Source organism: Astatotilapia calliptera, chromosome 7 (genome assembly GCF_964374335.1).
Source record: "Astatotilapia calliptera chromosome 7, fAstCal68.1, whole genome shotgun sequence".
Taxonomy (NCBI): Eukaryota; Metazoa; Chordata; class Actinopteri; order Cichliformes; family Cichlidae; genus Astatotilapia; species Astatotilapia calliptera.
Genome location: NC_137428.1, coordinates 30,182,960 through 30,209,668, shown reverse-complemented (window position 1 = coordinate 30,209,668; position 26,709 = coordinate 30,182,960). Strand labels below are relative to the sequence as shown.

Here is a 26,709-nt window from a genome sequence, read left to right as displayed (position 1 = left end):
CTAAATTGGACAGGCGAAAGTGAATGGAAGGGATGGGTTGTACTTCTGCTCTGGAAAACAGCCCGTGGTTTCCACCTTGTTGCATGTAAACCGTCTGTAGTTAGACCCATGAAGGCATCTCTGGATTACAGTGAGATGCAGACCTTATAAGAGTGTTCTCAACTTGGTTAGATGTTGTGGAAGCTGTTTTCTTGACTTTGGAAATAATTCTGGAATCATGAACTTTTGATGTCTTATGTGATCTTTCAGACCTTTTGGTGTCGCTGAGCTGATCAGGGTAACACTTCTTTTTAAGAATCTACCAGATCGTTGATGAGGTTAGAGTTTTCGCTACCTTCAGATTTTTCAGCCTAATCATGACCTCCTTCACTTACATCCATATCTCTTTGGACCTCTTGGCCTCTTGTCTAAATGATACAAATTAAAACTCACTGACCTCTTGGCTAAACTTCAACAAAAAAAAATGTTACCACACAAGTCAAAAATAAAAAAGTAATAAAAACACTGGTCACATTTGTCTCTTTTGTTTTTTTCATACTGAAGCACTTTATTATCCATCCATCCTCATCCGCTTTGTCCGGGGCCGGGTCGCGGGGGCAGCAGCCTAAGCAAAGAGGCCCAGACCTCCCTCTCCCCAGCCACCTCCTCCAGCTTATCCGGGGGAATACCAAGGCGTTCCCAGGCCAGCCGAGAGATATAATCTCTCCAGCGTGTCCTGGGTCTGCCCCGGGGCCTCCTCCCGGTGGGACATGCCTGGAACACCTCACCCAGGAGGCGCCCAGGGGGCATCCTTGTCAGATGCCCGAACCACCTCAGCTGGCTCCTTTCGATGTGGAGCAGCAGCTGCTCTACTCTGAGCCCCTCCTGGATGGCCGAACTTCTCACCCTATCTCTAAGGGAGAGGCCAGCCACCCTTCGGAGGAAGCTCATTTCTGCCGCTTGTATCCGCGATCTCGTTCTTTCGGTCACTACCCACAGCTCGTGGCCATAGGTGAGGGTAGGGACGTAGACCGACCGGTAAATTGAGAGCTTTGCTTTTACACTCAGCTCCCTCTTCACCACGACGGACCGGTGCAGCGTCCGCATTACTGCAGCTGCAGCCCCAATCCGTCTGTCGATCTCCGGCTCCCTTCTCCCATCACTCGCGAACAAGACCCCGAGATACTTGAACTCCTCCACTTGGGGCAGGAACTCATCCCCGACCCGGAGTGGGCACTCCACCCTTTTCCGGCTGAGAAAGATGGCCTCAGATTTGGAGGTGCTGATCCTCATTCCCGCTGCTTCACACTCGGCTGCGAACCGTTCCAGTGCGAGCTGGAGGCCTTCACCCGATGAAGCCAACAGAACCACATCATCTGCAAAAATCAGAGATGAGATTCTGAGGCCACCAAAGCGAAAGCCCTCCGCCACTTGGCTGCGCCTAGAAATCCTGTCCATAAAAATTATGAACAGAACCGGTGACAGAGGGCAGCCCTGGCGGAGCCCACCACCCACCGGGAACGAGTCCGACTTATTGCTGGCAATGCGAACCAAGCTCTTGCAACGGTTGTATAGGGATCGAATGGCCCGTAGCAATGGGCCAGACACCCCATATTCCCGCAACACCTCCCACACACTTTATTATATTTTTGGAATTATAGTTTTTGCTGCATGTTTAAATCCAGAGTTTTGTTGTGCTTTCATTGTATCAGTCTTTCTCAGAACAATATCTGTATTTAGCTTGCTGTACATTTTACAACCTATAAAACACATAAATAAAATGTCAGATCTTGTCTACACACACTTACATAAAACAGAAAGTGACACAGGAATCAGTTTATAGTCCCTCATGCAACAAGGGGCAGTAAAGTCATATTTATTGTCAGGCATGCAGGGAGAGGCCTCTGAAGTCCTACTTGACATCAGAACAACTAGTTTCCTCAAAAACAATTTAACTCAAGAGAGCTGAATGACATCTTTACTGCTCTGCAGTCAGTCTGGAATAAAAACACACAAGCAGAGCAATGGAAACATGAAATGAGCACACAAATCCTTGAACATCTCAATCTCAACCCCAAAGTTAATTTAAGCTTTGTGCGGTGCACATATTCGTGGCTTGAGTTTATGTCAGATTTAAACTTTCCCATCATTTGTATCGGACATGAGTCCGTTATTCTTCACTCTTTTGGGCAGACTGAGAAATGTAAAGTATGTGATTCACCTGAAGCTAAAATAAGTAGTTGAAGACTTCTGCCAAGCAACACAGACACACAAATGTAATGTATAAAACTGAGCATTCAGAGAGGAAAGAAGTATCGGAATATTTTGCTACATGTGTTTTTAGCATTGTTTTTGTTACAAACTATTCACCTAAGCTAATAGCATACTTTATGTCATTACTGAAAAGAAATCACTGTAAAAATCAATTAAACACACCATGCTGGTGAAACTCTTGGATTTAATATAAAAAGTGGCCAGAGCTCTGCTGACAGGACTGACTTTGAACAAGCATTTCCTGTTTCTGATCAGGAGGGATTTTGAACCAGTATTTCTTACATTGGTTACACCCTTCTTTTTGATAGCAAAACTCCAAAGTTGGCTTTTATTCAAACAGATTAACTAAGCCAGATTGTAATTTTTTTAAGTGCCTGTTGCAAAAACACATTCTGTTCTGATTTCCTGAGTTGAATTTATGGAAAAATTCCAACAATAACAAAGTTTGAGAAGAATAAAATATTACTTTTGCACCAACAAATTCCCAAAGTGCTATTTGCCAAAAACTTCTCAGCACACTGAGCAGTGTGTCCTTAAACATTTGAGGAAACTGGACAAGAGAAGGACAAAAGAAGTGATCCTAATAATCTATCTATTGCAGATGAACAGCATCTGAAAGTCATGTCCAGAAGAAATAGGAAAAAATCCAGTAAAAGATCTGAAGCAGGAATTCATCAGGGCCATCAGTTGATCCATCTCATGTCATAAGTCAACCTTAAGGAAGGGAAGCCGGAAGAAAAGGCTGAGCTATGCTGACTTACACAAGAACCGGTCTGAAAATCAGTGGCAACAGGTCTTACGGAGCGATGAATGCAAATTTGAATTTCTAGTGAAATATATGTCAGTGTTTACAGAGGAGGTGAAGCGAGAGGTATAACAGTGAGTGTCTACAGTCATCCTCACCATAACTATTTACTTTAATACAAAATTTTAACTTATTTAAACATAAAGATATTAATTGAAATATTTGAACTCTTATTCTTTATTTACCAGAACACTGCTAAGTGTCAAGAATCTAAGAATAGCCGCCTAAAGGATAATGCTACATGACCTGCTGTATAGATATTTAAAAACTTGTTCAGCTCTTGTTTAGGATGCTGACTAAATATGATGAGCCGAAGGCAGCGAAAGGTTTCAAAAAGTCCTAAATTGTATTTAAAGAAAGCAAATAAAAAACAACCCACATCTTTTGTCCCTCTCAGAAAATAGGCTGATTAAATGAGATTTCAAAGACCTGATTAGCCAGTGTGGGTCAATTTTACTGTCCGACTTGTCACAATTACAGCACAGAAGCGCAGAGACAGAGATGGAAATTGGCTCTAAGGGCTTTATGAGTGTCTTTAAGAGTCTCCAGTGAGGTTCAGAAAGTCTGGCCCAAGCGACTGATATACCTCACCCAAAGAGAACGAATGAAGCAATAAAACCAAGAGATGTTAGTAGTTTTGTTCTTTTAGTTACTGTCTAATTATTTTTCATGCAGTCAGTTTGTGTTTTACTCACCCAGTGTCTTGCTTTTCAATTACATGTATCATAACAAACGGCACAAATAGTGCACTGCATGTAATTTGTCTTTCTCGTACTTTTCCCTCCTTCACTCTCAATTTAAGGGAAACGATCCGTTTAGATAAATGCAGAAGTCAAGGATAACAAAATAGAATAGGAAGTAGTAGGCTGCGGCTGGAGATTAGAAAAAAGAGGTGATAATCGCAACACAGTCCAACATTTTTACATTGTTATGTTTAACAAGACGAAGGAACAAAGGAAAAGATAGAAATCTGAGTAAGGAACCCAGAGCGAGAGCAGTGAGACACAGAGAGGAGCTGCTGGAGGATCTGACGTTTCAATCAAACAATAATAAATCATACTAGTCTCATAATAAATCACAGACTGGAGTGTTTATACTGTCCTGCCTCGCCTGTCTAAACTGTCTGTGGTTAGTCATAACACGCTCACTTTCACCATTGACCTTCTTCTCATCCTCACAGTGACACACCTGGAGAAAGTTTTATATCAAAGCAGGAGGAGCTGGGGATTACACTGACAACCACAAGTTTCTTACACTTTCGTGATCATGCTTTGACTTTAATACATTTTAACATGCTTTATAGTCTTCTAATGACATGAAAGAAAACCGTGAGAGACTGACAAAAGCTCATCCATGAAAATACCAAATCTTATGCAGTCCTAGACGGTGAAATCACAACTTGCCTACAAGATGGGAAGATGTTTAACAAACCCTGTTACTTAAGTTGGGATCATTCAAAATGAGTTCAATGTATAATATGTAACACTTATGTTTTGAAATGTCTGATTGTCTGCAGCGATGGAGGGCACATTTTCTCTTGAAATGATGATGTGATTACATCATCTTTTCAAAGAATGTTTAAAACCAGAAAAAGCCTCAATGTTTCGGCCTCAAAGTTTTAACTAATAATATTTTAAACCTATATGCAGGTTTAAAAACTCATGTATGCATATTCGATACACCTGATGTTACTGGGTATAGTAATAATAATAATATTTCACAGTTCTTCAGCCAGGATGGAGTGCAAAAGTTGAATACATCCCTGAAGACAGGTATGCTTTAATCCTGTTCTTACCATATCTCTCCACAACAAGTTTCAACTGGCAACAGTTACCCACTTCTTGCAAACACTTGCCAACCGGTTGGGGAACACAGATTTTTCCCTAGCGATAGTGGTCGCCAGGGGGTCTAGGCTTGTGTTACTGGAGCTTTAGAGATTGATTCCAGAGTGACTGCTAGCAACCTGTTGCAATCAGCTGGGGATTACTCACTGTTCCCTAGTGTGACGAGACCCTCTCACTGCCTCAAAGAAGTCCTGACCTGCAATTATAGATAGTCTTCCAAACTACACAAGCAGGCCCAGATAAACTTCTCTGTCTCATCATTTCTTTTAGTACACCTCCATCTTTGTCACCCACTTTGAGCCAGTTTATGGCACTAGCAACCAGTGGTTGCTAGACAGTTGCTCACTAGTGTCTAGTTCTTTGCTCTTAGGGATTAATAAAAAACCCTTTGCTAAACTTTCCCTGCTTGAGAGTGCTTCCAAACACTACAAGTGCCAGTTTCCAACACAGCTTCTTTTATTTTTTACATTTTTCTTTCTGTCTTTAAGACCCGCCAGAGCTAATAATGATAGCATCTAAAAGAAGTAATCACTGTGGGTGATCTGACACAAGCCCCACAGGGGAAGATATACATGTGTTTTGATAGGCTGAGAGGTACTTCTCTTGACTGCAAAATACATCTTGTGAATGTAAAAAAAAAAAGTAAAAAAAAATCTGGAATTCCCCCTTAATATTCCTAACAATTGTTTTCAATACCTTCCTGGTGTCATTATCGTAGAATTTGTGTGTTGCATTTTGCACTCGTTCCTTATTTGTCTTCTAAATCCTTGGGAATAGACTTCATTTTCCAATATAGAGCTTTTAACATCTGCAGGAAGCTCCTGAGGATGTTTTACCAGTCGGTGGTTGCTGGAGTACTTTTCTATGCTGTGGTGTGCTGGGGGAGCAGCACAGCAAAGAAGGACTCATCCAGGCTGGAGAAACTGATCAGGAGGGCTAGCTCTGTGGTCGGCATGAAGCTGGACACTCTGGTGACAGTGGCAGAGAAAAGGACATTAAAGAAACTGATGGACATTATGGACAATGCCAGGCATCCTCTGCACACGGCCATTAACAACCAGAAGAGTCTGTTCAGTGACAGGTTGCTTCTCCCAAAGACAAGAACTAACAGACTTAAAAACTCCTTTGTCCCACACGCCATCAGACTGTTTAACTCCTCTCTGGAGGGGAGAGGGAGGGGAAACAGGAGGACAAAGGAGGGGGGAACAACTAAGCTGTAGTGCCTCTTCACCTCACTGTGCAATACCTTTTGTGCAATACTTTTTGTAAATAGTCAACAGTGCAATAGACTCAATACTTGAAATGTGCAATTCACTTGTATTTTTATTTTTTATTCCTATTTATTCTATTTATCCCCTTCTTATATTTATTTATATTGTCTCTGTATTTATATATATGTGTGTGTGTGTGTGTGTGTGTGTGTGTGTGTGTGTGTGTGTGTGTGTGTGTGTGTGTATATATATATATATAATATTCTGTAACTCTGTAACTTCTGTCGGTGCTGTGCTTTTTTGGAAATCGAATTTCCCAGAGGAACCCACCCGAGGGATTAATAAAGTTCTATCTAATCTAATCTAATCTAATCTAATCTAATCTAATCTAAAGTTTCATCTTATCTCAACATAAGAGAGTCATATATCAGCAGGGCATGCCAGCGTGGCTTTGACCCAAAGAGTGATCTATCTTTCGTCCCAGATGTCTTCCATTCCGGAGAGATTTCAAATTCTACTGTTTTTCAGTGGCTAAACAGAAGTGCTCTGCTACAGCAGATCATCCTGCTCAGTCTCAATAACAATCACACAGCTGATAACAGTATCCGCTACTTAGCGGAATTAACAGAATTCAACAGTACATCATCGCTACATCACACTCAAACTGATTATGTGTTACGGGAATGGTATGATATTCTGAGTTGTTGGTTATTTCTCATACCAGACATTCAACACTTAAGGGAACAAGAATCTGGCTTCCCCAAAATATCAAACTACACAGTACTTCAGTATGTACACTTTCTCTTCTTCTTTTCTTCCAGTAAAATGTCCGAGGATAATGTGCAGCTTGGACTGCGGCTTCACCACACTATGCATCATCATCATCTTGCACCTTTCACTCTTGTTTAACTCTGTTTCTTTTATTTTTCTTTTACTTTTTTAACTCAAGCTCACACATCCAGCCCACACTGTTTTAAGTACTGATGACAGCTGCTCTGAGGGAGGTAAAGATGATAGAGCTGAGCGAATGACAGAAGAGCAGAGGAGAGGTGAGATTCAACTTGGAAAACGTATCATTATCCTACAACTGTAGCAAAACAAACTTGACCATTTACCCGTGTCCACTGTGTTTCATGTATCAATGGGTCAGAATAGAAAAAAATATCAAAGATCACCAGTGACGAGAACCCCATAGTGTGACATGACCCACAGGGCTAGTGGGGCAATGGAAAACACATCTGATTACAGATCAAAATATTTTAGGTTCAACTCCTGGCTAGCTCAATACTGTAGTTTTACAGAAGGGGGAAATAATAAAAGACATATCACAAACATAGGTTAAGAAGAAAGGTCATGATTAGGAAGCTGCAGTATGGCTTTATTTTGAGAAAGCATATAGTAGGGTGACAAGAGAGGAACTGTGGTACTGTTTGAGGAAGTACAACAGAGATGTATGTGATGGTGGTGCAGGACAGTAGCGAGATGTGCGATAGGAGTTCAAGGTAGGGGTGGGATTACATCAGGGATTAGCTCTGAGCTGTTTTTTGCTAGTTGACAGGTGAGGTCAGGTAGGAGTCACTGTGGACCATGATGTTTGAAGATGACATTGTGATCTTCAGTGAGAGTAAGGATCAAGTGGAAGAGAGCCTGGAGAGGTGGAGGTGGAAAAAAGAAGAATGAAAATCAATGGAAATAAGACAGAATACATATGTGTGAATTAGACTGAGACGGGTGGAAAGGGTAACAATCAAAGAGTGGAGACAGTGAAGGTATATGAGTTTGAATTCCCTGGGTCACCATCCAAAGTAACAGAGACTACACGAAGAAGAGCGTGCAGTTGAGGTGAGTGTTGGGGGGAGCAAGACAGTACCGTCACCTGTTTGGCCTAACAAAGCTGAAGATGTTAAGGTTTTACAAGAGAGTCACCAGAATGGGAAAGATTAGATCTGAGTACATCAGAGGGACAGATGACGGACAGCTCAGGCTGAGTAGTAGTAAGGCTGAGATGGTTCAGTCATGTGCACAGGAGGGATATATTGGACAAAGAGATGTTGAATATGGAGAGGAAGAGAGGACATGCAGAGGGTTGGTGTGACAGGATGCTAGGGATGCAGTGAAATGGAGGCACATGACCCATTGTGGTGGCCCCTGAAGTTGAAAGAATAATAATAATAAGAAGAAGATAGTATGTGATATGCTAAAAAAAATTGCTTACCATAACACTTTAACTACAAACACTGAATAATCAAATATATCTATGCAATATATATATATATATATATATATATATATATATATATATTTCAAATACGTACTTCTAGTAAAACTATTACTTATTATTAATAATAATAATTTCTGTCCTGACAGTTAATCTGTCCTTGAAAACAGACTGCTTAGCTGCATCCACTCGTGCTATGCTAGCTCAAGTTAACTGTTATCTGGCTGTGACAACTGATGTGCCGGTCGAATGAATATAAGCTAAAACAACACTTAAATTATACTATATAAGCAAAATTGTGGAAAAAAAAGCAGGAACAGCTCATCCAAGGAAACCCATGCCACGAGTCTCCTAGTGCACAGTTTTTCGAACAACCCATTCATTCCCAACTGCATGGCAAGGAGCCGTGGTAATGGGACTGTGGCCCAATACTCGTGTCCATATTGTGTGTCTATAGAAAGACATACTTTATAAAATGCTGTAAACACCATACTGGCGCAAGGACACAAGACAAGGAGCAACTCAACATTTTTAACCTGTTTCAAATCTCCAGATGCTTTTGTCTCCACAGGGTGGGTCATTTATATGCATACACCGTAATAACATGGGAATGGTTGGTGATATTAAAGTCCTGTTTGTGGCACATTAGTATATGTGAGAGGGCAAACTCCTCAAGATGGGTGGTGACCATGGTGGCCATTTAGAAGTCGGCCATCTTGGATACAACTTTTGTTTTTTTAATAGGAAGAGGGCCATGTGACACATCAAACTTATTCGTAATGTCATAAGAAAAACAATGGTGTGCTTGGTTTCAATGTAACTTTATTCTTTCTACAGAAGTATTTAAAGCTTTACTGATGGACAAAAATACTGGGTAAGGGAAAATCCAAATGACCAAAAAATATGCACGAAATATTAATTGTTAGGATGTTTTTTTTTTTGTTTTTTTGTTTTCAATTTTAGAAAAACAAAAGACGGTGGCACATTTAAAGAAATGACTGGTGGAGAAAGTAATTAGGCAAAGTAAGAAAAGAATGGACTGTATTCTAAATAACACCAATTCAATTCAAGTCAGTTTGATTTTTATGGCACCAATTCACAACAACAAACAGTTTAAAGTGTTTAAAATATAAAGCATGTCATTAAAAGCAGGCCAAAGCAAAGAAATACCAATGTTAGAATCTGTTGTAAAGCAATTCTGCTTTCCATTGGATTCATATCCTACTACTCTGCCAACATTTTCCATATGTGCCATCACACATGGACAAAGACATTTTAAAAAGGCAGAGGACACTTAAATGTAACTTTGAAAAACAGTTTCCTTAAAGGCCGTCATCTCACTGAAATAAAAATGAGATTCGACAGGATTTCTCCAGTAATTTCAGCTTCTAGTATCCTGCCGGCCTTAATCTGATTGCCCGAGTCTGTTTTCCATCGGAGACAGATTTAAGACAGGACATCAGATTGGAGTTAACACTGTTTGCCTTTCTGTTTCCTACACACCGACGTGCAGAAATCCATGGAAACACGTGACAGCTAAAACTAGTATGCCATAAGCTGAGATATCAGGAAAGCGTGTTTCATTTTTCTTATTTCATATAACAGACACGCACAGATGATGCACACGCAGAAGGTTTCTCGACACGTTCAGAAGGTGTGACTGCCTGTGCTTGCATGTATTTTGTATGAATTCATTTGTCACACGTGTGCATGAGTGCACACGCACTCTCACTGTTTCTCTTCAGCAGTGAAGTACTTGTATTAGAGTTAAACAGTGCAGACACAAGCAGGTCTCCTCCATCTTTCTCCCAGCTCGCGGAAGCTGAGAGCACAAACACAGCCGTCAACTAAATCAGCACCATAACATCAACAGATGTCCTGGTGTGAAAAGCCTTCTGGACTTTTAGTGTTATTATATATTATAATTACATTGAAGATCCAATCTGTAAAAAAGACAAATATGAAACTGTCCACTGTCCGTGCTATTTAACCACTAAGAACCAAGATTTAGCCAGATTTGGGCATTTTAGCTGCTCTTTGAAGGGTGCTTTTTGCTCCACTTTTCTATAATTTAATACTTACAAAGTTCACCATGTTAGATTGGTGCTAGTTTGCCTAAACAAAACCCAGACAAATTCTCCAGCAACAGGAAGATGGTTTGGTCCCCTGGGGGCCTCTATTGCCTGACTCCGTCTCAGATTACATGAAGAAGACAGTGAGAGAAATTCTCCAAGATGCTTGAAGTAACCTGCCTGCCAAGTATCTTAAGAACTGTCCAAGTGCAAAATGCTATAGTCAAAGCAACTTTAGCGCATCAAGACAGTCACAGAAATGGAGTCTATCTGCTCTCATTTTACCACTGAATTAGCTGAAGTTGGTAATTAAATTCAACCTGCAAAGATTTGGCCTTCTATAGAAATTTACATGAACTAATATATTCACAGTATAGCCAGAATATATTCAGAGTATAGCCAGGTGAAATCATAGATTTGAAATAGAAATTCCTCCAAAAATAGTGATGTCCTTTTGCAGGACAGCAAAAGGATTGACAAAAGGCTTTGCATAAATTGGAAGCCAATTATTTGCAAGCCTTCGTCAATCTGTCTGAGAGTGACTGCAGTCAGACTGCAATTTCTTTGGGCTCAAAACCGATCACTGAAACTAATTGTGATCATTAAAAGGAAAAAAAAAAATCAATGAGTGGTTGTCATCCTACTTTTAGCCTATTGTGATGGAGACATTAAGGACAACTTGTAATTTACTAACACCAGCAGGTGAGTCACAGTAAATATTGATTTGACTCTAGTTTTTTCTATTTACTACACTTTATGATGAATAAAAACTACAAATAAAAAACTTTTAGTGGTAAATTCTATTTCAGTGACTACCAAGAGAAAAAACACAATGGCTGATCTTCATATTGCTGTTGCTACATTCTGTTATTGCTGTCCATACAAGTTTATCTCCTCATCATTCTCCCCAGCTGCTGCTGTGCACGTGCTGCATTAAATGGCATGATTAAACGTTAAAGAAGTTTCTGCAGAAAAACACAGCACAAGTGCAAGTGTGGGTCAAAGTCTGAATGTTCTCTTTCAAAATTTCCCAAACGGTTCCATGAAAAGCATCTGACACATCTCAGGATCAGAAAACAAGGGATTAAAAGAAGGGATGATTATTAAATTCATTTTATCACAAATGTGAGCCTAGGATAGCAACTAGCTGCACACAGTATGTGATAAAATGATATATGATCCAATAAGAAATACCTTATTTATCCCCAAAGTTGGGAAATGCTACAGTACTCAAAATGTGAAAAAGAACTGTGATTAAATAAATATCACAGTGCAAAACAATCACTCAATAAATCAAAATGTAAATGTGATTTACTCAGGAGCTTAAATCCACAGTGGATACATGGATTGTGGTATGTGGAATTGTGTTTTATCCTTGTGGTGGTAAAGCTGAAACAGATGTTAGAGAAAGTCTTCAGCTGCTTGTCCAGCAAGTGGTGCAAAGGTTGACCAAGATCCATTTTTGTCCATGCTCATTCAGCCACAGTCCTTTGGATGGCGGCGCACGTAGTTGCAGCAGCTCAGTGTTCTAATCTATGCACGGTCTGAAGCATGTGTGTGGGAATGTATGTGAATGTTTTACTGTTATATCTTATTAGTATTTTAAGTATTCTATCTATTTTATTTATTGAATTTTATTGGTTAATTTATATTTTGATATTGCTAGGGATGATGCAATGATCGGGGACCATTCTTAATTTCGTTGTTCTCATGACAATGACAATAAAGTTTCTGATTCTGATTCTGATTCTGATGATCTCTGTGTCAGCTGATGCAGGAATCCAAACAGTGTGATGAATAAAACTGGATTCAAACAGCAACAGAAATGTCCATTTCCCTCAGTGAGTAATACCTTGCCAGCTAGCAATATTCGGGCCATGAAAATCTTCCCCACAGTTACATGTCTGCAGCTACAACCCTTTTCTATCACAATTAGTGCGATTTCTCCACTTTTCTTCTTACTGCTCAGATTAAAGTCCTTGGCTGGCACTCCCTCTCTCCCTCCACAGCTCCATGAAGCAATGTCAAACTACACTCACTATGTTCCCCCTCTTCTACAGATTTGCGATGCAGTCCTGTTTTACCTTCATAAAACTGCAGGAGTTATGTGGCTCAACATAATGCAACAAAATAAAGTTTGGCAGCTCACAATAGGCCACAGGATTATCTTCGTCCAGGTGCACGAGTATAACACTCCAAATGAGACTTAGTGGCAATAAATTTCTCTTGTGAAGGGCACTGAGGTAATCGTCCAAAATGTTCAAAATGTCCCTGACATTCATCAGGGACTGATGTGAGTGTCTCTTCTGTGTCATGTAGGACCATAACTGTGTTTCTTAATTGCAACTGATCACTCCGAGGAGGTCAACAAAGGGACAATTCCAGTTTTCCACTTTTCAAGATGATGAACATCTTTAATCTGCTGGTCTTCTTCTTCTTCTTCTTAACAGCTGCTAGTTAATTAAAAACATTAAAAATTATCTTTTTGGTGTGTCAAATAGATGGAGTAATGAACTAATAAAAGTCCAGTGTGTCGTCCTCGTCTCAGTTTTTTTCAGGCAAAGGCTAAGGAAAACAAACAATCTTTCAGTCAGATGACACAGAAAGGTTTAGGTGTAGGTCTTTTCGCGGGAAATGACAAATTAAAGTTCATTCTTGCCCAAGGCCTTCATTTCTTTTTGAATCAGTGAGGACAAAAACAGAACATCAGTGACGTAGTAGCGCATCCGGCTTAGGTATTTATTACAATCCACAAGTTATTGCCCTGAAAAATGACAAATGTGACCTTAATGTTAACCTGAAACAGGTTCTTGTTTATTGTGAACAATCAAAGCCTTGATCGCTGAGCAAAAAAAACATACACTCTCTCACTCAGATCCACTTACACCCCTTCACTCACTGAAATTACTTCCCTTCACATTAACATTAAGGGACGTCTGCCATCAGTCTTACATGATCAAATATGTCTTAGGCCACTGGTTATAGATAGACTGGTACAAATGTGACTTGTGCCTGCCTGTGTGTTTACCTCAGTGCCATGGATGTCCCATTGACTGATGCAGCTGAGCATGCTCTGTGGGTTGGTCCATAGGAGCAGCTCCCCTGCCGTGCGTACCGCTCATCCCCGCAGCAGAGAATGACCAGAAACGCCCTCCGAAAAGCCCGGTTTAGGAAGGCGTACAGGAAAGGGTTTAGCCCTGAGTTAATGTACCCAAGCCACAACCAGGCTGTCCACAGCTGCCAGGGTACCGAGTAGTGGATGAAAGGGTCCACTATGTTGGTGATAAAGAATGGAGCCCAGCACAGGCAGAAACAACCCATTATAACCGCCAACGTCTTTGCTGCCTTGGTCTCAATGCGCATGCGGCTGTGACCTACAGGAGCCTGCTCTGAGGAGGAGGAACCTGTTGGTGTCCTAAGGCGGTAATGCTCCAAAGGATCTGAGGAAGTGGATGTCCTCACGGTAATGACTGGAATTGTGCCGGTGACTGGAGCAGAGCCGGCACGTTGAAGTGTCTCTATCTGCCGCACGTGGGTCATGGCAGTAACATAGATACGCTGGTAGGCTAGGACCATGAGGCCCAGCGGCACGTAGAAGGCCACTGCAGAGCAGATCAGGGCGTACGGCCGGTTAACTAGAAACACACAACTTGTGTCGTTCGAGCCTCCCGCCAAGGCTCGCCGCTCTTCAATCTGCAAAGAGAGAAGACACAGGAAGAAAAAACAAGTGAAATATGGGGCTCCCAGGAGGGGATTAGTTTAACTTAACAAAAAACAAAAACATTAAAAAAAAAAACTGGAACTATGGAAAGACTTAGGCCAGCTGTTTCCCTCTGCTTCCTGCCTTTTAGTTAAGGCGGGCTAAAGAAAGAGGTAAATGCTACATATTGTAATAATAAAGTACTTTGGAATATCCTTTGTCTGGCCAGTTGCCCATATCTTTGTCCTCTATATAAACCATGAGTAGGTCAAAGTAAATTAAAAATGTGCAGGCGGAGAATTGCCTTGAGCTGAAAGATTAATTTTATCTCATCCCTCTATGTAGCATTTGGGTGCAGTAAGGTAATGCTGCACCCTGGGACACTAGAATAAAACCAAACTATCGTCAAAGCAGAGCAAAAAGTAATGCGTGACTCATCTTGAATTGAAAATGCACTCTTAATGGACTTTTAGTGTTTAAAGTGCCAAAATAATGCATTTGAAAAGCTAAATAGCAATGTCTCTATCCAAAAAAGACAACCTTGCTACAATTGCAGTTGTGAGCTGTTTAATGTAGGAATAATTATTCTTTCTACTGTCTACATCCAAGAGTTAGCAGAAACTCAGCTGAGGGGAGATTTCAGTAATGATGGAAGAATCACGAGCCTCTTGTCACACGTTTCTGATTTGATAGTTTGGTGAAAAATGAAAACAATAATCGTTCCTACCTGTAAATGAAACTACACACAATAAGGTTTGTATACTTTTTGAGCAACTGGGTGTTAATTGGAAAAAGATTTAGGTTTAATCAAAGCTTCACACTTACATAATTATCAAAAGAAAGTAAAGAAAGGAAGTCCATCACATCGATTTCCTCCCTAATTATTGAATGTGACGTTCATCTTTGTGTTACATTTACTAGGTAACCAAAAAGTTCTTTAAGCTGACAACAGCCACATGGTAAACATGTATTCACAAAGCCTACTGAATAAACTGTAAGTAACCGTGTCACAGACAGCCAACTGTGCCGCTGTTGTTGTCCATTCTCCATATGGAGGTGGGTGCTTACTCCCACAGCACAGTGTCACTTAGTCGCGATAAGAGCCAGAATAATCTAGCTTTTTTTCAAAGGATGAGATGTCAGAGTCTTGAAGTTGAATCTTGACTTTGCGGAGATGTGAAATTTTTATTTTAATACTTTAAAAAATTAGCCTTTTTGATATTATTCCTCCAGCCTTGTGATTGCAACAAGTCCAAGTACATGCAGAACAGGAGCCTCACACTTACAGCAAAAGTCCACGAAAGGTAACTTTCATCTGTGTAATTGTTTTGCTGTCTGTTGCCAACTGTGTTTTATTTTCAGCCGTATACATTTATTATACATTTCTTTGTACAATGCCTCAATATTATGCAGACCATCGGCAGATATATGCACTGAGAGATCCTCTATCCATTGCCTCTTAGCTTCGAGCAAAGGGTCGCATACCTGAGATATGTGAATCCTGGAATTAATTCTAAATTTTGGAAGTGTTTCCTTTGCCTGATTGTAATTTTTTTAGTAGCTGTTTGAGTGGACTACCTGTGGAATAGTTGAAAGGACGGCCCAACCGTTTAAACAGAGCACTACTCATTTGGACAAACCTCTAGAACTGTAATAATTTACAGATTTCTACTAGTTGATGTCAAATAAATTAATAATATAAGTACTTCCAGCTTTCTGCCACATTGCCCAGTTATCTGGTTTGTCTCTGCTCGGGAGTTGTTTATTATTCCATAGAAGTGCTTGAGGTATAAGCTCCGTGTAGCTTATGGCATAGACCACGGTGATAACCAGTCCCTAAGGTAAATTTCTATCTGAAATCAACTTGGCCAGCTCAATTTAATTAGATTTTATTCTACTGACAGAAAACTTTGCTGCAGACGGTATCTCCCAAATTCAGCATTTCAAGACAGAGATCAGTTTCAGATCACTATCCCTGAGCAGACACCTTTAAAACCAACCAGACAAATACTGTTTGGTTTAGCTTGTGCTTAGTGAGAAGAAATTTCAGTTTCAAACAATCCCTCTGAAACAGAACAGAAGCGTAATGAAAAACACATCGGCACACACACAGACAGCATTTAAAATAATCCTATGCAATTTTGTATACCGTGTATGACTTCTAGCCATTGAGACAGCCATTAAAAAAGTAACACTGGCTTTGTACGCTGCCAGACAGAAAGATAAGAGAAAAGAGCTTTTCATTAAGTCTGGATGAATAAATTCATCTGTCCCTGCCTGCCTCTGGGAGTCCTGCTGCTCATTTCAAGGCAGCTCTGAAACAAGCTCATGCCAGAACATACCTAAACCAGAAGAAAATGCTTGTTGAAGTGCTGTCTTTGCTCGCAGCGAGAAAGCCTCCACAGGGACTGGAATTGTTTTGTGATCATTCTTTTACTGTGCCATTGTTTCAGGGATTGAAAATGTTATTAGAAACAAAGAATATTAGACTGGAGAGGTTAATGCCGCTTTTGCCCTCAAAGAAAGAACATACCTCTCTTTAGGCATTTGAGAGCGGTATGAACTTTTCTTTGTGATACTTTGTTTAAACATACTGTCTGTTTGGTTTGATTCAGGGGTCGTAGTAAAGAAATGTAAGCATTAGAACTATGTAGCCACTTGTTTTGATCTCATTAGTGATGGTTTCTGATCTGAGCTAATGAGGACTTACAATATCCTCGATCCCGATGGCGTTCCAGCTTTGCATGATGGGTAGAAAGGAGATAAATGTGGGAATGAGCCAACAGCCACTGAGCATGACTGCCACTCTCATCGGGGTCATCTTGTGTCGATACACCAATGGCTGGCAGCAGATGGCATAATACCTGAAATAAGACACAGACACTAGCACACACATACTTTACACTAACATACAGATTTAAAAATGAATGGGGGGTTGTGCTTCAGAGGTATGGGGTATTGGGCCCATACTCTATTCTGGCTTATTTGATCCCTGTATGACGGTAGAGCAGCCATTGCTGTGAAATAAATCAGACTTTTTCCTACTTTTGTAGGAAACCTTACTGACTTTCTGTGATATTAAACTGTTTGGCTGCTCTTCATAGCTGATTCTGTTCACTTTTTCTGACAGAAATACTAGGTTCAACATGGTGGCATGACCAATGCTTGCTGCAGGATCTGCTTACACCAGTAAAGGCAATATAAGGCAACAGCTAGCTTTGCCTGTCAAAGTCGTATTTTTGTTTGTGACTCTCTAAGGGACATCAGAAGCCTTTGCTGAGATCTCATAGATTTTAGGAGGGCTACCTTCAGTTATCTCCCACCACCGACAGTCAGCGAATTTGCGGTAAAGAGGGTAAAGGGCATTGAGTTTTGGAGGGCTGACCTCCAGCGACAACACCACAGCTGTCATCAAGAAGGCACAGCAGCTTCTCTCCCTCCTCTGCAGAAGGAAGACAGCGGACCTCCTCACTTCAGCACTGACAGTCTCATACAGATGGGCCATCAAAAACATTATTACATACTGGATCACTTCTTGGTTTGCAAACAGCAGGTCTGAGGATAGCCATAAGCTGAAGAGGATTGTGAGAATAGTAGAAATGATTATTCTCTGTTTGAAATCTACAAACAGCACTGCATGGGCATGTCCTACCAAGAGGACTACCCGAGGGCCGACCTGGACACACACGAAAGATTAGGTCTCTGCCAGTTTGATAATGTTTTGTATTCTTCTCAAAGAGTGGGAGGCTCTGGATGAAGAGAGTATAGTCTGGGGTACCTGCTTAGAGGGCAGCCCCTACGACCCAAATAAGTGGTAGAAAAATACAGACGGATCATTTGTTAGGTGTGCAACGTAAGTAACTGACTGTCTTCAACATTAAATCAAACCCTATTTTAAAAAAATGTTTTCAGTGGGGAAACACATTGTGCCATCAATATATGCCTTTTTTACACAAACACAAACCTATCCAGTGCAATGCAGCAGAGGTGCAGGATGGATGCTGTGGTCAACAGGACGTCCAGAGATGTTCGCACCAGGCAGAAAATCTCTCCATAGCGCCACTGGCCAGTAGTCAGTTCGATGGCAGCAAAGGGCATCACAACCAGAGCAACCAGCAAGTCAGCAAACGCCAGCGAGACAATAAAGTAGTTTGTCTTTTTCTTTCTGGGAGAAGAAGACAACCATATAGAAGTTGGAGAAAAAAAAAGATCCAGAAAAAGTTTGATTTACTCTAAATGTTCTGTCTTTAAAAAGGGAAGCGGCTTAGTCGGCGCAACTCTGTAAAAAATATGAAAGACAGGCATGTTTTTGAGTATAGTTTTATAAATAAATAGTATTAACTTCCATTCCTGCAGTAAAGTCTATCTTAAATAAAGGTCTTTAATAAGGTCTCAAAACTTTTGAGGCACAGATCCAAAAAATTTATTTTTGGGGAAGTTACCAAATGTCAAAACAAATTAATGCCCATCTTTCTGTCTACCTGACGGGGTTTGTCATGACAGGCTGAATGAAATTTGAGTGCTCTGACATTTGATGGGTTTGTTTAAATATTACTGCCAAAATGAGAACCATGTAGTTTGAGAAAAAACAGATCTTCAAATGCTGGTTTAATTTTAAAAGATGGAAAAAGAAATTCTGAAAGTCATTATCTCACTCAAAAAAACTTTGCTACATTATGTCAGGTTTATTGTATTTATTTTTAAGATTACTAGATTTTTATTTTGGCTTTTCTGGACGTTCTCAAAAAAGATTTTAGGGAGCATTTGCAGACAGAAGATTTAAACCTTCTTCTCTGCTGAAGTCACAAAAAACACAGCTGCTGCTGAGAAAGACAACAGTGCTCACCGCAAGTGTCGGTCCTTGCAGAGCGCCACCATGACCAACAGGTTGCCAAAAACTGTCATGATAATGATGAGCGAGAGAAAGATAGAGAGAGCGATGGTCTCCAGGGAGCTCAAGAATTCCTGCTGCTCCTGTTGGCCTGGCTGTTGTTCTTCAGAGTTTTTTATATCATCCAACAAACTGCAAGAGAAAAATAAAACAAGTAACCGACCAATAAATCAGTTATTAGTTGCATATGCTATAGTCTGGTTATTGAATGGGATATGCATGATGTAAGTTTTACAATGGGTATGGATAGATTTATCTTAGTTTATCTTTGCATGCAAATTTGATTATTTTATATTATGTTACTTGTATGTTGTCTCTCTGACATGTATCTGAATTTTATGGGTCAACTGATATTATATGTAGCTACCAAGACAATGCAGATGAAAATCAGCTAACAGCTTAAGCTGGGACGAGACATTTTTCCCCCAAATGTGATAAATGTTTCTTTTTGTGCATGTTCCCTCAGAAAATTAAAAAAAAAAAAATCAATCAAATGGCTGTGGTGTGCTTTCATTTAGCACACTGTGTAATTATAGTTGGGCTGACACCTGTAAGTGTGATCAGAAGGTTATAATCACTCATGGTTGTCATGACAATTCAGATAATCAGAACCAGAATCAAATTGTATTAATCACAGAGGCACTGTTTTTTTCCAGTGTGTAAAGATGGTACAGCATACATCTTTAATGACTTCAACAAATTTGAATTTATTTAGTACTTTCTTGAATCCACACAGGGTCAAAATTATACATACACACTCGCAATTAATCTTTTAATAAGTGATGTTGTAATGAGTGAAGTTTCTACATTGTTTTTTAACTTCATAAAGCCAAGGCCTATTAAATACTTCTCATTAGCAGTGTTGGGTAAGTTACTTTAAATTAGTAACTTAGTTACATTACTAGTTACTTCTATCAAAAGTAACTCAGTTACTTCAAGTTACTCGTTACTTTCAGAGTAACTAGTTACTAGGGAAAGTAACTTTGGTTTTACTCAGAATTCTCTTGTTAATGTGTTGCTTCCGTAACTGGATACCCAGCAAGATTGCCAGTCTTCTAGCTTGCTTACTTGCCACAAGTGCACTGTGCCACCTACCAATAGAAAGGAAAAAATAATGTGCACATTTCCACGAGAGAAATCCCACACCTGATTCTATCCTAGCCTGCTTTTTACATCCAACACAAAAACTGCAGTCGTGGTGCGTTCGATTGTACTCAGAACTCGGAAATTCTGCCTTCTGAATAGGAAGATGTAGGTAACACCAGACTGCAGATGAGCTGCATACAGGGCTGGACTGGGACAAAAAAATCCTCCCGGGCATTTTGGATAGGAAAAATTATAGGAAAAATCATAAAGCCTTTGAATGAAAATAAACGCTGTTGTGACAGTGATGTTCACTGTTCTGATGGTATATATGTATCAATCTATCAATTGTTTGTTGCAAGACTCAGATAATTATTTTTTTTAAAAGTGAGACATTTTAAATGAGAATAAGAAAGTATTTCCTTGTGCCCCCCTTTCCCTTTTAATGCCCTACATGGACCCCTGGCAACACTTTACTAGATCCGCCCCTGCACAGTTACCAGCTGTCAGCTACTTAGAAAAGGATCCTGGTGTTATTTGTCTCTCAGAAACAGTTCATAACTTCCCTTCAACTCATTCATGTCACCTAAAAGGTAAACCTGTTTCTCCATCACCTGTTCAGCTCTGATGATTCAGTAACATCAGGACATCTCCTGGTTTCATCTTCATGTTTCCCTCTCACCAGATAACCAAACCGATATCATGACCAGCAGCTTTACAGCTGTGGCTCCAGCAAACATCAGCTGATACTAGAAATTAATATTAAATAAATTCTAACAACAGCTGATCAAACGTGCTGCTGTTGTTTACCACGACATCCGCTGGTTTCCTCTTTCTGGCGCAAAGTGGGCGATAAACAAACAAGAGAGAAAAGCCGATCAGCTGATCACTGATCAGTTTCATGATTGAAGTAGAAACAGGAGAGGGAGGGTGAGAGGATGAGAGAAGAAGAGGCAGCTGTGCAGCGTAAACACAGAATAACTCCAGCTTTGTGCCTTTTTCATTGTAGCTGAAGTCCGGGACAAACTGTTCCTTTTCACCTCAATACGAAACGCGTAATATTTTCTCTGAATACCAGACGATTCAGTTTTTTACGAGACGGTTGGCAACTCTAATAATTAACCTTATGAACAAAATAAAGTTCAACATCAGTAACATAGCACCCACCCAGCTGTATAGAAACCCCGTCATGCTAGCTAGCACGCAGTACGAAAAAGTCAGCATAACGAAAATAAACTCCAACTAAACTTGGTTTATATCTGACCCAGATGGACTGCAGGTCATAACTTCTTACCTGAAGTTCAGTTCACCTGACACTCGGACCAGCGGCCGCTTCGGGTCTCTCCTCCTGCCTCCCTTTTCCTTCATCCACCTGCTGGCCTCCACCACTTGCTAATGTTATTGAATCTGTGGAAGCTCCGCGATAGCCGCCACACGAAGTAACGAATAACGAGCCTATCTAAATCCCAGTAACGAGTAACGCGTTCCCGGTTTTGGCATAATAACTAGTTACCGTGCTCGTTACCACAATAATAACGTAGTTACTGTAACGCGTTACTTAATAACGCGTTAGTCCCAACACTGCTCATTAGTGCAACAACTGGTAGTTTCTTTTTGGCAGCAGAAAAAGTGTTTGTTTGACAATGGAAAAGTCAGTGAAGATCTAAGAAGAAGAATTGTAGGTTTACACAAGTTAGGAAGGTCTCTTGGAGCCATCTTTAAACACGGTCTGGAAGAAGACCCAAACTGCCCCCCTCAAATGAAAGGAAATTGGTTAGGATGTTCAGGATCAACACAGGTACTACTTCACTAATGGACTGAGAGAGTGCCAACCAAGAAAGAAGCCCCTGCTCCAAAATGAACACCTTCAAGTTCGAAATGCATTCTTGGGAAAAGCTTTATGGTCAGACTAGAAAACAACTGAGCTTTTTGGCCACAGGTTTGGAGACGTAAAGGTAAAAACACTGTGCCAACTATCAAGCATGGTGGTGGTAGCATCATGCTCTGGAGATGTTTTACTACCAGTTGTACTGGTACACAAAGTGGATGCAGTAATGAAAAGGAAAGACTACCTTCAAACTCTAGACTTCACCACAACAACACTGGCTTGGGAATACATAAAGGAGGCTAACATTAAGCTTCTGGAACAGCTTTCCCAAAGCCCTAACCTCAACCCTACTGAAAATTAGTGCTAAAAACTCAGGTCCATGCCATAAAAACCAATTTAAATGAACTCTATTAATTCTGCCAGAAATAATGCTCAATCATCTGACCAGTGGATATTGAAGCATCTAGTTGCGGTGCAGCTTGCTAAGGAACATTTAACTAAATATTAGTGGAGGTGTATGTATATATTTGAACCTCTGTGTATACTTTTGATCCTCTTCGGATTAGAGAAAAATCCAAAACATATTCAAACTTGTGCATTCAATTCTTGTTCTTTAAAGTAATTAAAGTCGCATGCTATTCAGTAATTCTATCCTGGAAAAAGAACAATTGAAATAAACCACAAAAAGCCCCAAACTGTGAAATTCATGCTAAAGTTAGCAGGGACTTAACATACTTGGCTTATGATTGTTATGACTTACTGTTGAGGTGATGCTGTGGCCATCACTAGTCATCTGCATTGAGATTAGCAAAGGAGAGTCCTCATCACCCCATGCTACAGCCCTGTTGAAACACACACACACACACACACACACACACACACACAACCATGATGTAATGTTACTGGCTCCTAAAGTAAGTCTGCATTTTTCTGAAAATAGTAGTTGACCTTCTTGAATCTGAACTGACTGGATTTCACATTCTTGTTTGTCCATCTTGTGGCACCCATTAAGGAGCCAAAAATGTGGTACTTGTACCTCAAATAAGTAATTAGATCACAGCTTGAAAACGTGCGATATTTATAGGGCAAACAGTCTGCAGCGGGCAGGCAGCAGCTGTTGCTGCCAGATTAAATCAGCATGTTAGTTTATCTTGGTAATGAAATAATAATATCATACATGAGTGAGTACCACAAGGGGAAATTCTCCTTTCTTACTTCCTTTTCATGAATGTCAAAAGTCGGATTCCATCTACTGATGGACTGCCGGGACTGGTAAAGATCAAAACCTTTGTTTCTCCCGTTGAAAGAAATGCTGTTTACGTTTGCTGCTCTTAATTATGCCAATGAAGAAAGCAATCCTAGTGAGACCACTTTAAAAGTCAAAGAATTATCAAGGTTTAGAGTTATCGAGCAGTTTTTTGAACATCTGAGTCAGAAATTGCTCTTCACTTGCTATTAGATAGTGAGTTTGCCATTTTCTCGTGTTTTGCATATGTATGGTTCTTACTCCTTTTCCTTATATAGCGCACTTAATGCAACCCAAAGTTCTGTAGCAGTAGTAGTGCAAATAAGTAGTAAATCTGCAGTGTACCATGAGGGCCGCACTATCCCTATCCGAGCACTGTATACAATCATGCTTGGCACTGGAAGAGAAATAACAGATGGACGAGAGAAAAGAGTGCATAAACAGCCATAAAAGTATTCATTTTGGGAAAAAAACGTCTGTTCACTTTAAACACTTTGATAAAAGGCTAAATGAATTGTGCTTTTAACACACCCTGAACTCTCTAAAGAAGAAGTAAGAAGGACTGAATGAGAGAATGATTTCAGAAAAAAAATCAGTGTAGTCATAGTTACATCTTTCATGTTACTGCATCTGTGATAGATTGGCAAACTCTCCAGTGTGTATGACAGATATGGGATGGGATAGACTCGCGCACAACCACAACCCTGAACCCCAGATAAGGTGAAGAGGATGGATAGATGGATGGATGGATAGATGCATGGATAGATGGATGGATGCATGCATGCATGCATGGATGCATGGATAGATGGATGCATGCATGGATGCATGGATAGATGGATGGATGGATGGATGGATGGATGGATGGATGGATGGATGGATGGATGGATGGATAGATGCATAGATGGATGGATGCATGGATAGATGGATGCATGCATGGATAGATGCATGGATGGCTACATGCATTCTGGACAACAAATATCAACTTTATGGCCATGGAAAAATTCTGGGGATGGCCAATTTATTTTTGGGCTCAGTGTCTGCAATCCCAACAAAACTCAGTATCAACTCCCTACTGCTGGTGAGAAATATACCACTTTTACATCAAAGAAAATTGTGATTTGCCTTAAAAAAAAAACTAACAAGTTCTACAATGTCTGGGGTCTGTATCCAGTGCTGTATCATTATTTTAGATTTTAGTTTCTTTCTCTGTCACATTTCTTTTTGTTTTCAGTCACTGTTTTGTGTTACTATTCAGAACTGCTTGGTTAAGTTTAGGAAATGATGCTTCTGCAACATGAAGCGCATGTTAGAGTTCCATTTTACGTTTGGCTAGGATACCAGAGTCACAAGCCCTGGGTTAAAAATATAGTAAAGAAAGAGGAGGAATCTCTGAGTCTCACAGCTGTTACTTAAAACTAATACACCATGGAGCATAGCTACAGCTAAATGTGATACATTAGACATTTTTTTCTTGTGACTGGATTCCCATTGAAATCTTTTTCATGTCAAACCAAAGAGGCAGACTTATCAGCTGATGTTAAGGTTAGGATTCATAAATATATTACACCAACTCAGGACAAAAGTACATACTATTTGTTTGTATAGTGTTTGCATACTATTTGACTGGAAATGACAAAAAAAAACTCTAAAAATACTTGGAGAATATGCTCTCACATGTGACATTAAGCATCTGTTCATGAGGAACAACCTTTCATTGGCACAGTTGCCGATGCCTTATCAGCTTTAAGCACCTATTTCAACATGTGCTTTTCTGCCGTTTTATGATCCCTGTCCAAGCTTATTGCACTTGAGGGTCAGTATCATTACCTGACAGACTGTGAAAGCCAACGCTCCTGTCAACAGTACTTACTTCCTGTGGACAGATTACAGTTTACTGCATGCGATATCTGTGTATTATCCAGCTTTAAGTTGAATTTGAACTCGTGTCTGTTCCTGTGTTGACTATAATAAGACACATAGTGTAGATTTTAAAATTAATATTAATTTATTTCATCTGATTCATAATGAGTCTTAATCCTGGCTTAAAAAGTAAGCAATGCTTTTCTCGCTCTGACCTGTCCAGACTTACGTATGTACTTGTACATAACATTTACTAGACATGAAAAATATAGTGGCGCTGAACAAGTGGGCTGAAACAAAACAGAGAAAGTTCAATCTGTCTTTTATCAAATGCTCCACTTCCTTAAAGCAATTAGAGAAATAACATGACCCAGGTAGAGTACACCACCTCCGCTGCATCCTGCTTAAGAGCATACAGTGCATACCATTTGTACTTACAAGAGCCGAGAAGTTTTAGGGTTTTTTTCAAACACATAAGGGACTCGTGAGGATAGATTATTAAAAACATAATGTTCCTGAATGGGTTGTTCACCATATTGGGCAGTATTCACAGGCATTTTTTTAAATCCACGATTCCACGATCACTGTGTCTTTATTAAAAAAAAATACAGGCATTGATTTGAAGTACCTTGCTAGTATGGGGTTGGACCCCCTGTTGCCTTCAACATTGCCTTAATTCTTCATGACACAGGCGCTGGAAACATTCCTCAGATCTTTTGGTCCATATTAACATGACAGCATCACACAGTTGCTGCAGATTGTCTCTATCATGCATAGAATGCACCTCCCCTCCATCACACCCCAAAGGTGCTCTATTGCAGTGAGATCTTGTAACTGTAAAGCCCATCTGGACATGTTCAATAAACCAGTTTGAGATTAGTTGAGATTTCTGACATCAGAAGATAGGTAAATCTTCTGGGGGCTCATAAAGAGATAGACATGGTCAACAACTACAGCTACGCTTATTCATTTTAATCAGCTGAAAGTGTGCCCACTAAATATCCCCCACATCATAGCTTCACCGGCAGCCTGAACCATTGATACAAGGCAGGATGGATTCATGCTTTCATGGTGCTTGACGCTACCATCTGAGGGTGTCAGCAGAAATTGAGACTTGTCAAAACAGGAAGCCTTTTTTTTTCAATCTTCTGTTTGTCCATTTTGGCGTGCCTGCGTTAATTTTAGCCTCAGTTTCCCGTTCTTAGCTTACAAGAGCGGCACCCAGTGTGCTCTTCCCTCTATGCTGGCCTAGATCGTTCCTGTCTACATCGCCTTCAACTGGTGCAGAACGCTGCCGCTCGCCTGTTGACTGGTTCAAAAAAAAGAGACCACATCACTCCGGTTCTCTGCTCTCTCCACTGGCTCCCAGTTGCCTTTAGGATTGATTTTAAAATCTTATTGCTGGCTTTTAAGGTTTTAAATGGCACTGCACCTTCTTACCTGTCAGAACTCCTTAGTACTTATCGCCCCAGGAGATCTTTGAGGTCAGCCGACCTGATGCTTTTAGATGTTCCCAGGTATAAATTAAAGACAAAGGGAGAGAGGGCGTTTGCTGTGGCTGCACCCAGACTGTGGAACAGTTTACCTCCTCACGTCAGACTCTCCAAAAGCCTAGAAACTTTTAAAACCGCTCTTAAAACTCACCTCTTTTCATTGGCTTTTAGAAAGGTTTAATTTATTTGTTTTATATATTTTTAT

At 40.2% G+C, this 26,709-nt stretch overlaps 1 protein-coding gene across 1 annotated transcript in view; it reads right to left on the bottom strand.

The window, feature by feature from the left end:
• The window catches only part of LOC113025924 (5-hydroxytryptamine receptor 4), a 57,948-nt gene that overhangs the window by 16,854 nt on the left and 14,385 nt on the right, over nucleotides 1-26,709 (bottom strand). Inside the window, exons 2-6 of the mRNA XM_026174182.2 lie at nucleotides 22,666-22,747; nucleotides 18,950-19,126; nucleotides 18,068-18,268; nucleotides 16,814-16,967; nucleotides 13,432-14,096 (exon numbers count right to left, since the gene is read on the bottom strand). Of these exons, the coding sequence (XP_026029967.1) occupies nucleotides 13,432-14,096; nucleotides 16,814-16,967; nucleotides 18,068-18,268; nucleotides 18,950-19,126; nucleotides 22,666-22,688 (1,220 nt within the window). The 5' untranslated portion in view covers nucleotides 22,689-22,747. The remainder of the gene's footprint in view (nucleotides 1-13,431; nucleotides 14,097-16,813; nucleotides 16,968-18,067; nucleotides 18,269-18,949; nucleotides 19,127-22,665; nucleotides 22,748-26,709) is intronic.